The 13,923-nt window shown below is 60.2% G+C and overlaps 1 protein-coding gene across 1 annotated transcript in view; it reads left to right on the top strand.

Annotated features, from left to right (window-relative positions):
* RADIL (Rap associating with DIL domain) overlaps positions 1-13,923 on the top strand; it is a 127,330-nt gene that overhangs the window by 95,136 nt on the left and 18,271 nt on the right. Inside the window, 3 exon segments of the mRNA XM_023246444.2 lie at positions 7,451-7,683; positions 9,324-9,962; positions 11,927-11,964. Of these exon segments, the coding sequence (XP_023102212.2) occupies positions 7,451-7,683; positions 9,324-9,962; positions 11,927-11,964 (910 nt within the window).

The raw sequence follows: 13,923 nt of genomic DNA, 5'->3' as shown, positions 1-13,923 counted from the left end.
GTTAATTATTGTGAATGGCGTGAGGTAGGGGTCATGATTTTTTTTTTTTTTTTTCCATATGGAGATGCATTTGACCCGGTATCATTTACTGAGAAGACCATCCTTTCTGCGTATGTGAGATTCGGTTCCAGGACTCTCGTTTCTGTTCCAATGGTCTACTGTCCTTATAGCACCACCACATTCTCTCAGTTACTGTAGCTTAGGATAGGCTGTTATCTGATAGTTCGAGTCTTCCAGCATCACAATTGATCTTCAAGGTTACCTTATACCCTTTGCATTGCCATATACACTTATCAATTTGTACACACACATCTGCTGAGACCCTTCCAATGTGGGATCGCATTGAGTTTATACATCAGTTTAGAGAGGACGGATACCTTTACAATCCATCAACCTGGTGTATCCTTCTATTCGTTAGGTCTTTAATTTCTGTCCATGGCGTTTTGTAGTTATCAGCGTTGGGGTCCTGCACATCTTGGGTAGACTTGTTCCTTAGCTGTTTCGTGTTTCTTGACACGATTATAAATGGCACCATTATTTTTACCCTTTTCTCACTGTTTCTCCCACACGAAAATGGTGAATGTGCACACTTGCCATGTCTAGTCACCTTGCTAAATTCACTAGTTAGTTCTGATTGCTTGTTCATAGATTGTTTTGCAGTGTCTTTTATTTATTTAATGTTTATTTAGTTTTGAGAGAGAGAGAGAGAGAGAGAGAGAGAGACCGACCCACACAGAGTATGAGTTGGGAAGGGGCAGGGAGAGAGGGAGACACAGAATCTGAAGCAGGCTCCAGGCTCTGAGCTGATAGCACAGAGCCCAGTGCAGGGCTTGAACTCACGAACTGCAAGATCATGACCTGAGCCAAAGTCGGACACTTAACCGACTGAGCCATCCAGGTGCCCCTCTTTTGAGATCTCTATAAACACAGTCAAATTGTCTGCAAAATAATTATAATTTCTTTCTTTTCAATTCTTAGACTTTCATTTGTTTTTCTTGCCTTAATTGTACTGGCCAGGACCTCCAGTGCAACGTTGAATGGAGGTGGTCATAGCAAGCATCCCCGTCTTATTCCCAAGGGGGTGATGCTCCATATAGACTTGGTTTTGAATTTTCTTCGCCAGTAGTCAGACTGGTCCTGTAAAGCTAGGCTAACATATTCCCATCCACCCGCAGTCCCTTTATAGGGTTTGATGTGAAAATGAAGTGGAATTAAATGCAAAATGCCCAGAGTAAGGCTGGCCAGGCAGTAGACAGGTGCTCACCAAATTATCTGTAAGTAGTTCCTTTTTGTGCATTTCGAATACAAAAAAGTTCACGTTAACTTCAAGGATTGCTTGGTAACTCAGAGCACTCCATTCTGTGTCTTTGCTAAAGTAGAAAAGGGTGTTGCAGTTAAAACGGACTTGCTCGAGGCAGGTGTCCCTCTGCATTTTGCAGCAGCTACTGGAGAGTGTATTCAGCAGTGTATGCCCAACTTACTAGAGATCACTTAAAAGTAGTCAAATTCCCCCAATTCTAATAAAATTCCCTCACGCAGGACCATCCGTTGCCCCATCAGTCTTTAGTCATCAATCAAAACCACATCTGAGAGACCACCAGCCCTGCACACGTGCGGAGGGTGTAGGCAACACAGATTTTCCAAGTTGTACGTATTGTTTCAAACTCTGAATCCCGGAGGGAAGAGCAAACAGGATTCTGAGGTAAAAAGCTACAGGTTAAATTTGTTGTCCTAAACTTAGTGACGTTCAGGAAAGAGCTGTGTTTTTCTTTCCAGTGCTGTCCTGGAGCCAGCATCCAGCCCATGACCGGAGCTCCGGTGACAGCTACCAACTGTTTTCAAAATTAATTTTGCCACCCCTGGTATGCACAGAGTCCTGCCCTCTCCACCAGCAGAGGGGACGTCTGCACCAACCCGATGTGGAGGGAAGAGGGGCTGCATTTAAAAGAGTTTGTGGCCCAGGGTGTACCCCATACCCCTTCTTCCCCTGCCCAGATGGCTGCCTCACCCAGGAACGTCTGATCCAGGGGATAAGGAAACCACGGATTCCTGTACTGCAGAGCCACCTGCTTGTGGGTTTAGTTCTGGGCAGGCGAGGGAGCTAGCTAGGGCCAGCGGCCAGGAAAGGGACGCGCCGAGCTCCTTTCTGTCACCGCGTCCACTGTGGCCGATCTCTGCCTTCTCTCACTGTCCCTATCACGGCCACACCTCCTGCAGGTTAGGAGCCCCTTCCCGGTTCCCGGGTCAGAGCAAAGGGTGCAGGAGACGCACAGGGGACTCTGTGTGTCCCATCAGGGCCTGCGATTGACTTGTGATTCCGGTCGTTTCAGAATGTCCTTGAGTTGATTTATCCTCTTAAAATGAGGAAAGTAATCGCTTGGCTTCTGAGTCTGGTGCCTGTGTGCATTAACAAGTGTTGGGAGGCACCATGGTTCCCGCGTGTGTCCTGGGGAGGGGGGCGGGGCAAGGTGGTCCTGCGTGTGTCCGGCAGAGGTACAGGAGGCCTCCGCAGGCGGGTTACCCAGACCCCGGCTTCCACTTCTCTTGGGCCGTGTTTCTGCTTTTTCACCAGAGCAGCTATGTAAGGGTGGAACAGGGAGCCCCGTATCTGCCACCTTTCTGGGAGCTGACAAACACTTACCTAGAGAAAAGAATTAGAAATCCAAAACTCAAGTTAAATGGGTAGGTACTCAAGTAAGTTTAGCAAGTGCTCGGCGCATTTCTGCACCAGGGGCTTTGTCTGGGGACGGTGGAGGGGGAGTGCCTTGGCAGCAGTGGCCAGAACCTTCTGGGCGCTTTTACAAAGTACAGACTCCTGGGTGTCCCACAGACCTCTGGAATCAGGCCAGAACCTCTGGCCCCACTGAGCTCAGTTGCACCGTAGCAGGAACAAGTGTGGATCGGCACACCCGACCCATCGTGGGGGGAGTGTGGTGGCAGACGGGGTCTTTTCTGGCCCGCCAGCCTTGAAGGGCATCTCCTTCACCCGTGGGCAAGGCCTGGCACTCTTGTGGGATGAATAGCTTCCACCTAGAGTACCGTGCTGTGACGGGCGTGCACCCCATTGCCCATCTATTTCATTAGATCTCCTCTGTTGAGTGAAATCCCCGCCTGGGGGTGGTGGGGCTGCTGGGATGGCCTTGCTGGTGGCAGAGACCCCAGCCATCCCCCACCCCCACCCCACCCCCCATCAGGCTGCAGACCCGGCCGGCCTCTGCACCGCAGGCTCCTTCCTCTCTGCTTCTCGGCCACATCACACCTGGCCCGGGCCCCTGATCCTGCAAACGCCCACGCTGTGCAGGCCAGATCCACGCCACGCGTGCCTTTGAAGGTTTCTGGGGTATGTTTGCAAGGACTCTGCCCAGCTGTGTGCCACCTGTCACCCTCCACCCAGAAGTGAGGGCCTTCTTTCCAAGTTGGGCAGATCTGTCCCGGTTTTGCATAGTGCTCAGATGCCTGGATCTGATGATGGCAAAGCTGAACTAAAATCAGCTGGCAGCAGGGGAAGGTGACTGTCCTTGTGAGCACTCTGGGAGCCACAGGCCTCCTCGGAGCCTCTCGCTGGGGACGGTGCTGGGCTTCACCTCTAGCGGCCTCGTGAGGATGGGGCCAAGCCTGGAACTGCACCTAGGGCCACAGGGGGGCCGTGGTCACGTGCCTGGTGGTGGTGGGGGTGCCTGCAAGGTGTTTATGATTTTAAAAGTATAAAGAATGATGTAACTGACGCCCAGAATTGACGTACAATTTATTCATGTTGACTTGGAGTTTTCTTATATAAAAGACACGGCATATATACAAAGTTACATATAAAAATACACTCTGAGCCATTATGTTCTTTGTATTATATATATCCCCAGGCTCATTCCGTCCCCACCTATGACAGCCATTTCTCGACTTGACTGTGGGTCTTTTCTTTAAAAAAAATTTTTTTTAACGTTTATTTATTTTTGAGAGAGAGAGAGAGACACAGCAGGAGTCGGGAAGGGGCAGAGAGAGAGGGAGGCACAGAACCCGAAGTAGGTTCCAGGCTCTGAGCTGTCAGCACAGAGCCCGACGCAGGGCTTGAACTCCGAAATCGTGAGATCATGACCTGAGCCGAAGTCAGATGCTTAAGTGACTGAGCCACCCAGGCGCCCCCACCCCCCATTTTTTTCTGAAGTTTATTTTGAGACAGCAAGTGGGGAGCAGAGAGAGGAAGAGGGAGAATCCCAAGCAGGCTCCAGTCTGTTCTCGCAGAGCTGGTTGTGGGGCTCAGTCTTATGAACCCAGACATCGTGACCTAAACCGAAGTTGGGCGCTCAGTGGACCTAGCTGCTCAGGTGTCCCTTCAATGATGTTTTATGTGCTTTTTAAGTGTGTAAAGAAATGGCCTCATACCTCAAGTGTTAAACTCCAGTCTGCTTTTTCCACCCACCTCGGGTGCATACTTGGCTCCCACTTTTCCCCCGTGGCACCTTCGTCCTGTGAACACATAGCTCCCACGGAGGTCGTGTGGCCTGTCCAGTGGCCGTCCTTGCACAGATGTCGATGCACGTGCGAGGGTTCTCCTGGTCTTGCTGTGAGCACGGCGTGTGTGGGGTCGTGTCGGGGTCGTGTCCGTGCAGGTGCGAGGGTCCTCCTGGCCAGGGGCGCTTCACCCCTGACAGACTCCGAGCCAGCGTTCCTCAGCCCCCACCCTTCAACACTCCTGTGGCCGCCCCCGGACCCAGTGAAGAGACCCGGAGGCCAGACCACGCTGCAGTATTTGAAACTCCCCAGGAGGGTCTGTGTGTAGGCGGACAGTGGAGGGGGACTGCCTTGGCAGCAGTGGTCCAGAACCTTGTGGGCGCTTTTACGAAGTACAGACTCCTGGGTGTCCCTCAGACCTCTGGAATCAGGCCAGAACCTCTGGCCCCACTGAGCTCAGTTGCACTGTAGCAGGAACCGCTACCTTCTGCAGCGAGGCCAGAGAAGCCGGCCCTGGGCACTGGGGTGTGGTGAGGCGAGTCTTGTGCTATGGCTCCATCCTGGATGGAGGAAAAGCTTGGCGGCTACATCATTTTGGATTGGTTTTTAAACGTTTCTCCTTCCGAGTGTGGCCCGTGGTTGTGCGAGTGCTGCCACAAGCCCTGGGGTCTGTGGTGCTAAGAGCAGCAGGGGGGCAGGGCAGGTGGGGGGAGGAGCTGGCTTCCACCGGTGCCCACCAGCCCCCCGCCTCTGTGCTCCCTGCCCCTCCTGGCCCCCAGGTCCTTCTGCCTCTCGTACCCCCCTGGCTCCCCACCCTTCCTCCACCCCCCCTTCCTCCCCCCCCCCCCCCCCCCCGCCTGTTCCCCCTTGCCCCCCTCCCCCTCTGCCCTGTCTCCTCTGGCCTGCTCTCCTCATCCCCCCTGCCCCCTGCCCCGCTGCTCCCCCGCTCCCCCGCCCCACCTCCCCCTCTGCCCGACCGCTCTTGCCTGCCAGTCGCTGGCTCCGCAGCAGGCACGGAGGAGCAGCGGGCGCCGGGCGGACAGCCTCGCACTGCGGCGCCGGCTGCACCGCCAGCCTGGCCTCCCGCAGACCCGGCCTCTTGCGGGCTGCAGAGAAGCAGGCTTCGTCCTGGAAGGGCTGCTCTCGGGTAAGGCGGCACCCTCGCTCCAGCCGGCCTGCCTCACTTCCTCGGGCTGCTCCGTCTGGTGTGCCTGGAACGGTTGTAGGAAGGCAGGCTCCAAGTGGGGGCGGGTGGGCTGTGTGTGTGTGTGTGGGGGGGGGAGTCGGGAGAGGGCTCAGAAAGAAAGCGCCGGGGTCAGCTCTGCTCACTGGCCTCCTGGGCTCCAGTTGGCTTCTCAGCTTTCCAGCAGCGTTGGTGGCGGAGTGCCTCCTGTGTGTAGAAGAGTCTTTGGTGGCGGAGGGGGCGCAGGTGCACGAGTGAGTGTGTGGGCACGTGCGTGTGTTTGCACGCGTGTTTGTGTGCATGTGTGTGCTTTCGGACCTGGCCGTGTCGGGGGCGGGGGTAGCCTCGGAAAGGAGCAGCCATGCTGCTCTACACAGAGACCAGCCAGCTCAGGGGACTGGAGGTCGAGGGCACACGGACTGCTTCCTCCTTGTAAACGGGGGGGGGGAGGGGGGGGAGGCTGTGAATATTTCTTGTCTCATCTAATCACAGCACACACTGCGGTACACATGCACCGTCCCCTCGCGCACGTAGGCAGCCCCCGCGCACGCAACCACCCCCAGCGCCCTCCCCCCCTCCGCACACACGCATGCTCCCTCCCCCCTCCGCACACACGCACGCGCCCTCCCCCCCCCCCCGCACACGCCCTCCCCCCCGCACACGCCCTCCCCCCCACACGCACACTCCCTCCCTGCCCTGCACACATGCATGCGCCCTCCCCACACACAGGCGCACACACCCTCCCCCCCCCCGCACACGCGCCCTCCCCCCCCCCCGCACACACGCACGAGCCCTCCCCAAGGCCCTCCCCCCACGCACACGCACGCGCCCTCCCCCCCACACGCATGCGCCCTCACCCCCCCCGCACGCACGCGCCTTCACCCCCTGCATGCGCCCTTCCCCTACCGCACGCACGCGTTTTGTCCCCCTCACACATGCACGCCTCTCCCCCCGCACACCCACGCACGCGCCCTCCCTCCGTACACACACGCGCGAGCCCTCCCCCCCAACGCCCTCCTCCCCCCACGCACGCGCCCTCCCCCCACGCACGCGCCCTCCCCCCACGCACGCGCCCTCCCCCCACGCACGCGCCCTCCCCCCACGCACGCTCCCACTCCTACCGCACGCACAAGCTCTCCTTTCCCCGCACACATGCACGTGCCCTCTGTCCCCTGCACGCGCACTCCCCCCCCCCCCGCACACACTCCGCTCCTGCACACGCACCCTCCTCTCCCGAACACCCACGCACCTTCTGCCCTGCACGCGCCCTCCCCGCCCCGCACGCGCCCCCCCTTGTACACATGCACACACGCCCTCCCCCTCGCACACGCCCTCCCCCTCCCCGCACACATGTGCCCTCACTCCCCCGCACGCACGCGCCCTACCCCCCCCCATACACACACAGAGGCATTCCCCCTATACACACGCACCCGCAGGAGCCTGGCTGTACATACACACACACACACACACACACACACACACACACACACACACACGGGTGGCCTGGCAGGGCTTTAGGGACAAGCCCCTCAGTGGCCCAGGGGAAGTGAAGGTGGCAGTGGGTTTGGCGTCCTGAGGGGAGGACTGCCGGGTGGCTGGTCCAGGTGGGTCACTGGATTCCCATGGGCGTCTCTGGACATGGACGGCTGGCCCGTCTCCTCTCGGGGAGCCTCGGAGGTGCCCCGGCCTCACGAGTCTCGCGGTCTCCTCTATAGCAGTTGACAAAACAGCGACTGACCGGCGTTAGAAGGGGACCCAGGAGGTCTCATTTCAGAAGGCCCCGGAGGCTCTGTTTACCTAACCGTGCTGCTTCCGTTTCAGGGATAAACGCCCAAGCCCGGAGGCTGCAGCGGAGCCGCGCCAAGGGGACCCCGGCCCTGGCTTCGGGCGCCGCCCAGAGCCCCCCCACATCCCGGCTGCGCCGCACCGTCAGCGAGACCAGCCTGAGCTCGGCCACCGCCCAGGGCGCCGAGGACCGTGGCCCGGACGCCATGCGCTACTCCCTGTACGAGTCGCCCCACCTGCTGCTTCTGCAGGGCTACAGCCAGCAGCATGTGAGCCGCCCCCCGCAGCCCTGCCGCCCTGAGCTGACCGAGCGCCCGCCGGGCGTTGTCGCGGCGGACGGCCTTCTCGCACGTTAGCCGCGTCGGCTGGGAGCTCCTGCGGCTACGGGCGCTCGCGTGATGAGGCTGGAGAAACGGGGTGGTGGGGACCACCACGCAGGGCCGTCCTGGATTCTGGGGGAAGCAGAGGCTTCCTCTGTGCTGTGTTTCCAGAGCATTCTATGTCCGGGCTCCAGGAGGAAGCGGCGGGGGAGAGGGTTCACCCGGTGCCGGGCCTCTCGGTACTGCTTGTCTGCCTCCTTCCGTGTGTGTCTCGGGCCGTGCCCTGCCGTGCCTTTGGGGTCTCCGACACAGGTCTGCCCACCTGTCCAGACGACGGTGGCTGCCTGGCCAACAGCTGTTGTGTCGTACAGCCTCGACTGTACCGCGAGCAGCTTTCCCCGAGGAGGCAGGGAGATGAGCCACCCGGCCCCGGCCCGCATGTCCCACCACTTCTGCGGGAGCCCTCGGCCGGAGGGGTGTGGCCCTCCGAGGTTCCTCGTCTGCTCCGCACCGCACCGTAGGCTCTCCCTTCCTGCTCTCTGGCTCGTGCCGATTTGCCCGGCTCCCTCCCGGCTCCATCCGGGTGCCCGCCGTGCAGCGGTGGGGCTGGCGGCACTCAGGTCTTAGCGACGCCAAACCGGGCCTCGCGCTGTGCGAGCAATAGGAATTGACGAGAGGCCAGACGAGGGTTCCGGGCGAGGCTTTCCCGGGGCGTGTGCTCCAGCACGAGGGCGGCAGCTCAGAGGAAGGAGTCCTCTGCCGACTCTGCACCTAGAGGTCCGGGAAAAGTTTCCTCGAGAAACAGGTGGGGAGAGGGTGGCGGCGAAGCTTTAGAGGCGAGGGTTTTCTTGGCACCCGTGTACTTCGCGGTCGTGTTAAGTGTCCGTCCCGGCTGTGATTTTCAGCTTGTGAACGAGGGGAAGGTAAGTTGGGGGCACGCCTGGTGGGCCCCGCGCACACGCAGGCCAGCGTCGGGGGCCCATCGTGGCACACACCAGCACGGGCCGGATGTCGCGAGTGCCTTCGGGCGCCGGCCCCTCCTTGAGGTTGGTGTCCTCCGTTCTGCACTCCTGTAGGGCACGTTGCTCTAGGAGACAGACTCCTGCGTCTTCTCTTGGGGAGGTTTTCTTACGGCAGCGTCGCATCCTGTTCCGGGAGAGGCTACAGTCCTGTCCCTGTTCCGTCTCGTGAGAAGTCGTCGGCCCTCGCGAAGCCGGGGCCGCAGAGGAGGGTGCTGGCGCACGGCTCGGCACAGGTCACGCCGGGGCCTGGCGGCACGTGGCTGTGCCTGTAAGCCACCGTCAGTGCCCAGCTCGGCCCCGTCTGGCCTCTGGCGTCTCGCATCTGGAGTCCTCCCGGGGTGTCCGGTGTGCCCTGGAGGCAGCCCCGGAAGCCCTCCTCCCGCGGGGACCGTGGGTGCCCAGCGGGGGGCGGGCGGGTGGCAGGCAGCAGGTTAGGAAGGGCTCCGGGGCAGGGGGGGCCCAGGATGGCTAGCGGCCACCTGGAGCCGGGCCACCTTTTCGTTTCTTCCCCCTGAGGGGTTTGCCCGAGGTGTGTCCCGCCCTTGAAGTCTTGCCTTTGCGTTTCAGGACAGCCTGGTGTACCTGCTCAACCGGGAGCAGCACACGGTGGGCCAGAGGACCCCTTCCAGCAAGCCCAGCGTCAGCCTCTCGGCCCCGGACATCCTGCCCTTGCACTGCACCATCCGCAGGCACCGGCCTCCGGGCCCAGAGAGGCCAGGGAACAGGCTGGTCCTGGAGCCCGTCCCCGGGGCGCCCGTGTCCGTCAACTTCTCGGAGGTGGGGGGCCGGGCCGTGGTGCTGCGCCACGGGGACCTGCTCTCCCTCGGCCTCTACTACTTGCTGCTGTTCAAGGACCCGGCGCAAGCCCAGCCCCTGCCCGCCCAGGCCCTGGCCCGGCTGCGGGCTGGGCCGCGAAGCTGCAGGATGTGCGGGGCCGCGCTCCGGGCCCGGGGCACCCCCCGCTCCGGCTCCACGCGCGCCGCCTTCCCCCGGCCGAGGCCGCTGCACCTGGAGTTCGAGCCCGAGGTGGAGGACGCGCTGCTGCAGAGGATCATGACGCTGGTAGAGCCTGGCGGTGACGGCCACAAGCTGGCCCCCGCCTTCCTCCTCTGCCTCTGCGTCCAGCACTCGGCCACCCGCCTGGAGCCTGGCTCATTTGGGCCGCTCCTGCTCAAGATGGCCAAGGCAATCCGAGAGACAGTCTGGGTCAGTCACGGGGCTGCTGTTTGCTGGGGGGGGGGGGGGGGGCGTTGGCTGGGGGCGGAGCTGGGTGAGGGCTCTGGGTGCCTGGGGGATGTCACGAGTCCCTCCTCTGACCGAAGGCCAGCTTTACTGTCTGTCCACACCTAGGGAACCCGGAGCATCCCACTGTGGCATTTTGTCCTCAGGGTTGGGGGGGGAGGGCGGCTGGGGGCTGGCCACGGCATCATGCGCTCCGGTCCCACGTCCGTCCCCCAGGCCCAGCCCAGCCGTGATGTGCCCCCTGAGCCCTAACCCATTAGGACTGAGTGCCCTGTGCTGTCTGCCTGGGGCAGTTCGGGCCTTGGCCAGCACTCGGCTATGGAGCCCTTGTCAGCTCAGGGCTGGGGGCCCCGGGCGGGTCGACTCTTGTACACCGAAAAGCGTGACTCCCTTAGGGTCTCGAGACCACCCACCTTTGGGCAGAGGTGTGGGGCCAGCCTGTGCCCTGTCAGAGGCTGGTTCACATCCCTGGGCTCTGCCCGCCGCCTGCCAGTGGCTCCCCTGCCCTCACAGAGGCGGCTCCGGGCACTGCCAGGCGTCCCTGCAGGGCCAGGGCAAGCGCTGCTGCGGGCGGCCTGGGTCCAGAACTCAGGGCCCCTCGCCTCTTCCTGCCCCTCCAGGACCCAAAGCCTGACCGGTAGTTACACACAGTCTCCCAAAGAGATGCCCGTATATCTGGGCCCAGCTCACTCTGGCTTTGCAGAAACTGGATAGATTTTTCAGATTAAGATGCACGTTTAAAATAATTGAAACCTTTTAAAAGCAAAAGCCAACATGGGCTGTCACCTCCCAAGGTTTGTACAAGTAATCCACGTGCATTGTGGCTATCCGAGGCCACCTCTGACGGTTCCCATGTGGATTGATGTTGGTATGGCCCTGGTTTGGTCGCTTCCCTCCGTGCGGTCAAGTGCATGGTCAAGTGCAGTCTGTGCGGGCCAGGTGAAGTCCACGAGGTACATCAGCCTGAGCACACTAGGGCCTGTGGTGACTGGGGGTCTGAGGTCATGGGTTGTGAGTTTCTACACAGCTCGCTGTCCTGTCCTAAGCCTGCTCTGGGCCAGACACTAGTAAGTCAGACGCTACAACGCCGTATCCCACGCACCGCTGAGGAAACCGAGGCCAGGAGGGTGTAACTTGGCTTGTGATGGAGCATAGAGGCGGGCGGGGAGCCGTCTGCCAGCCTGAGCCCGAGTGCTGCCCGTGGCTGTCGGAGGTGCTCCTGGGATTAGCCTTGTCCCCCACCGTACGGGCGTGGAAGCAGAGGCTCGTGGAGGTGAACTACCTTATCCGGGGTCGGGGGCTCACGAAGGAGTCAGAATCCGGGCTACACCCTGCCTGCTTCCCCCGTCTGTCCACACACCTCAGCCCTGGTCTGGCGAGAGCCCCGTACGTTTTCGTTGTTCATTTGTCTGTCGGGCAGCAAGAACCGTCTGTCCTCCGCCACTAGAGGTGGCGAGCACGTCTTGGAACACGTGGACCTCCGCTCTGTCAGATGACAGCTTGCTACTAAAGCAAGAGTAACTTGTCAGTTAAAAGTGATGGAGGATGTTGGCTAACCCGTGGCCGACGTCGAAAAGCGTATGTGTTAGGCTGGACGGTACGAGTGCGCACAGAGTCTTCATTCTGGCGTTTGTAAGATGCCTGAGCTGCTTTACTGTTTCTGAAAGGGCCGCGTGTTAAGTCAGCTAGATGGTTGTAAATGATCTCTGTTGCAGGAAGCACGCAGGTCATATCCGGCAATGGAACGAAGAGCTGTCACATCCGATGGAAAACCAGCCTTTCCGGCACGGCTTCGAGTAAACAGTCCACACAGTAGTGCCGTGTTTTTACGCGGACGGTGTGCTGGGCGTTTAGTGGCGTTCTCGCTGAGCACATCCTGTGCTGTCCTGTCTTTTCTCATGCTTGATTTTTTTTGTCTCTGATTGTAGGAGAAAACCAAAGAACTGGCGGAGAAGCAGGCGCACCTGTAAGTATGGCCCAGCCGTTGCACCTGTCCCGTAGGGAGCTAGTTCCCCAGCAGACTTGCACCTCCCTGTGGAGCCTGGGGGGCCCCTGACGTCTCCGGGGTCAGCTGTGTGCTGCTGTCCAACTGTCCTTCCGCCTCAGAGTGGCTGTTTCCATTTCTGCGCTCACCACCCCAGGAAGCACTGTATTCGGGGAGTTTCTCCACAGCACCTGTAAGACCGAGGGGGCGAGGTCCCCTCTGCAGCCTTGTCGTCCCCTCACTTCCCTGACGACTGTGCCAAAGCGAACCTGCCGCTTCAGGAAGTTGTGCAAACCTGATTTTGAGAGAAGGCGGCACGTTTCTATTCTCCCACGTGTGTTTTCCCAAAGAGCGCTGTTTATGCTCACAGCACTGCTGGGACTTGGGAAGCTATTTGGCATTAACAGCGAAGACGTGTATATGCTGCGACCCAATAAAGCATATTGGGTCTCCCAAGCGGGCACCACGGAGAAGGCTTCCCACGCAGGGCAGGAGGTGTGCTCTCAAGGCCTTGTTTGTAAGTGACCAGGTGGGCAGAGGGCCGTGTATTTGTACGGCGGACGCTTGGCGACGGTGAGAGCGAACGCACTATGTGCTCCGTCCGTGTGTCGGAATCTGAAAACCGTGTGGAGCAGACAGGGCACCCGCACGTAAAGTCCACGGCGAAGCCGTCTGGCCAAGGAACGGACACGTGTGGTAACACCCCAAAGGAGAGCCACGTTGAGGGGGCTGGTCACTGCCCGTCGTCAGGGAAGGGCACACGGGACCTTAAGTCACACGTCGGTCCGCTCCCGTTGATGCCTCTGCTATAAAGACCATCTGTCAAGCATGCCGTTGGCGGTACATGTCAGCTCAGGCGTCCTCCGTGGTCCCCGGAAGGGAAAGGAGCAATCGTCACCGCCCCCCTTTCGAAGGGAGGGATGCAAGCCTGGGTCAGGAGCGGCATAGGTCTGGAGTGGCCCGGCGGTCCCACCCGAGCCGGAAGTTGAGCACAGGGTTCCTGGCGCTCGGCGGCGTGCGCTCTCTGGCTCCCGTTGACATCGGGAAGCTGGAGCGACTTCTGCGGAAGTGTTTGCTGATGAGCGATGTGCCTCTGAGGCGTGAGGCGGCACGGGGTGCCTCGGCCCGGCCCTGCCACCCAGCTCACCAGGGCAGCGCTCAGCATGGCCCGGGCCCCACGGGGGAGTCCGGCAACAGAGGGTGGCGGCTGGCTCACCCGCGCCGGAGGGAACGGCACAGGCCTAGTGCACTGGGCGGCCCGTGTCGCGTAGGTTTCCCGTGCGAGGGGCTGGCCTTGGGGGCCCGGTGACAGGTGTGGCGGCCTCACCCCCAGCCCCTTGCTTTGCTCCGGGACAGCCGGGCTTCCGGGGCAGGGGTGGGGTGTGGAGGTGATGGAGCTGAGGTTTCAGGGGCTCGTGCTGCCCCTTCCCTCCTCAGTGCCGCCTCCCACATGGGTGCCTGTGCTGTGGCACCCTGCTCACGGGGGAACCAAGGCCTTCCCTGCAGCAGCTCGTGCCCATTTTGGGTTCCAGAACTTGTGTTGTTAGGGCCTAAAAATGCCTGTGTCCATCGGCAGGGATTGCTCCTTCTCCCTCCTTTTTAAAAAATTACGAATCAGGGCACCTGGGTGGCTCAGTTGGTTGAGCGTCCGACTTCGGCTCAGGTCATGATCTCGTGGTCCGTGAGTTCAGGCCCCGCATCGGGCTCTTGTGCTGACAGCTTGGAGGCTGGAACCTGCTTCGGATTCTGTGTGTGTGTCTCTCTCTCCGCTGCTTCCCTAGTCACGCTCTGTTTCTCTGTCAAAAATAAACATTAAAAAAAATTAAAATTAGGAATCTCCTCCAAAATACAGAAAAGCACAGACTATTAACCACCCAAGAATCCATACCTGAATTTCACATTAACATTTTGCCTCGCGGGTGTCAGAGCTTTGTGCGGGCT

Source organism: Felis catus, chromosome E3 (assembly GCF_018350175.1).
Source record: "Felis catus isolate Fca126 chromosome E3, F.catus_Fca126_mat1.0, whole genome shotgun sequence".
NCBI classification, from domain to species: Eukaryota; Metazoa; Chordata; class Mammalia; order Carnivora; family Felidae; genus Felis; species Felis catus.
This window is presented reverse-complemented; position numbering and strand designations above follow the sequence as displayed.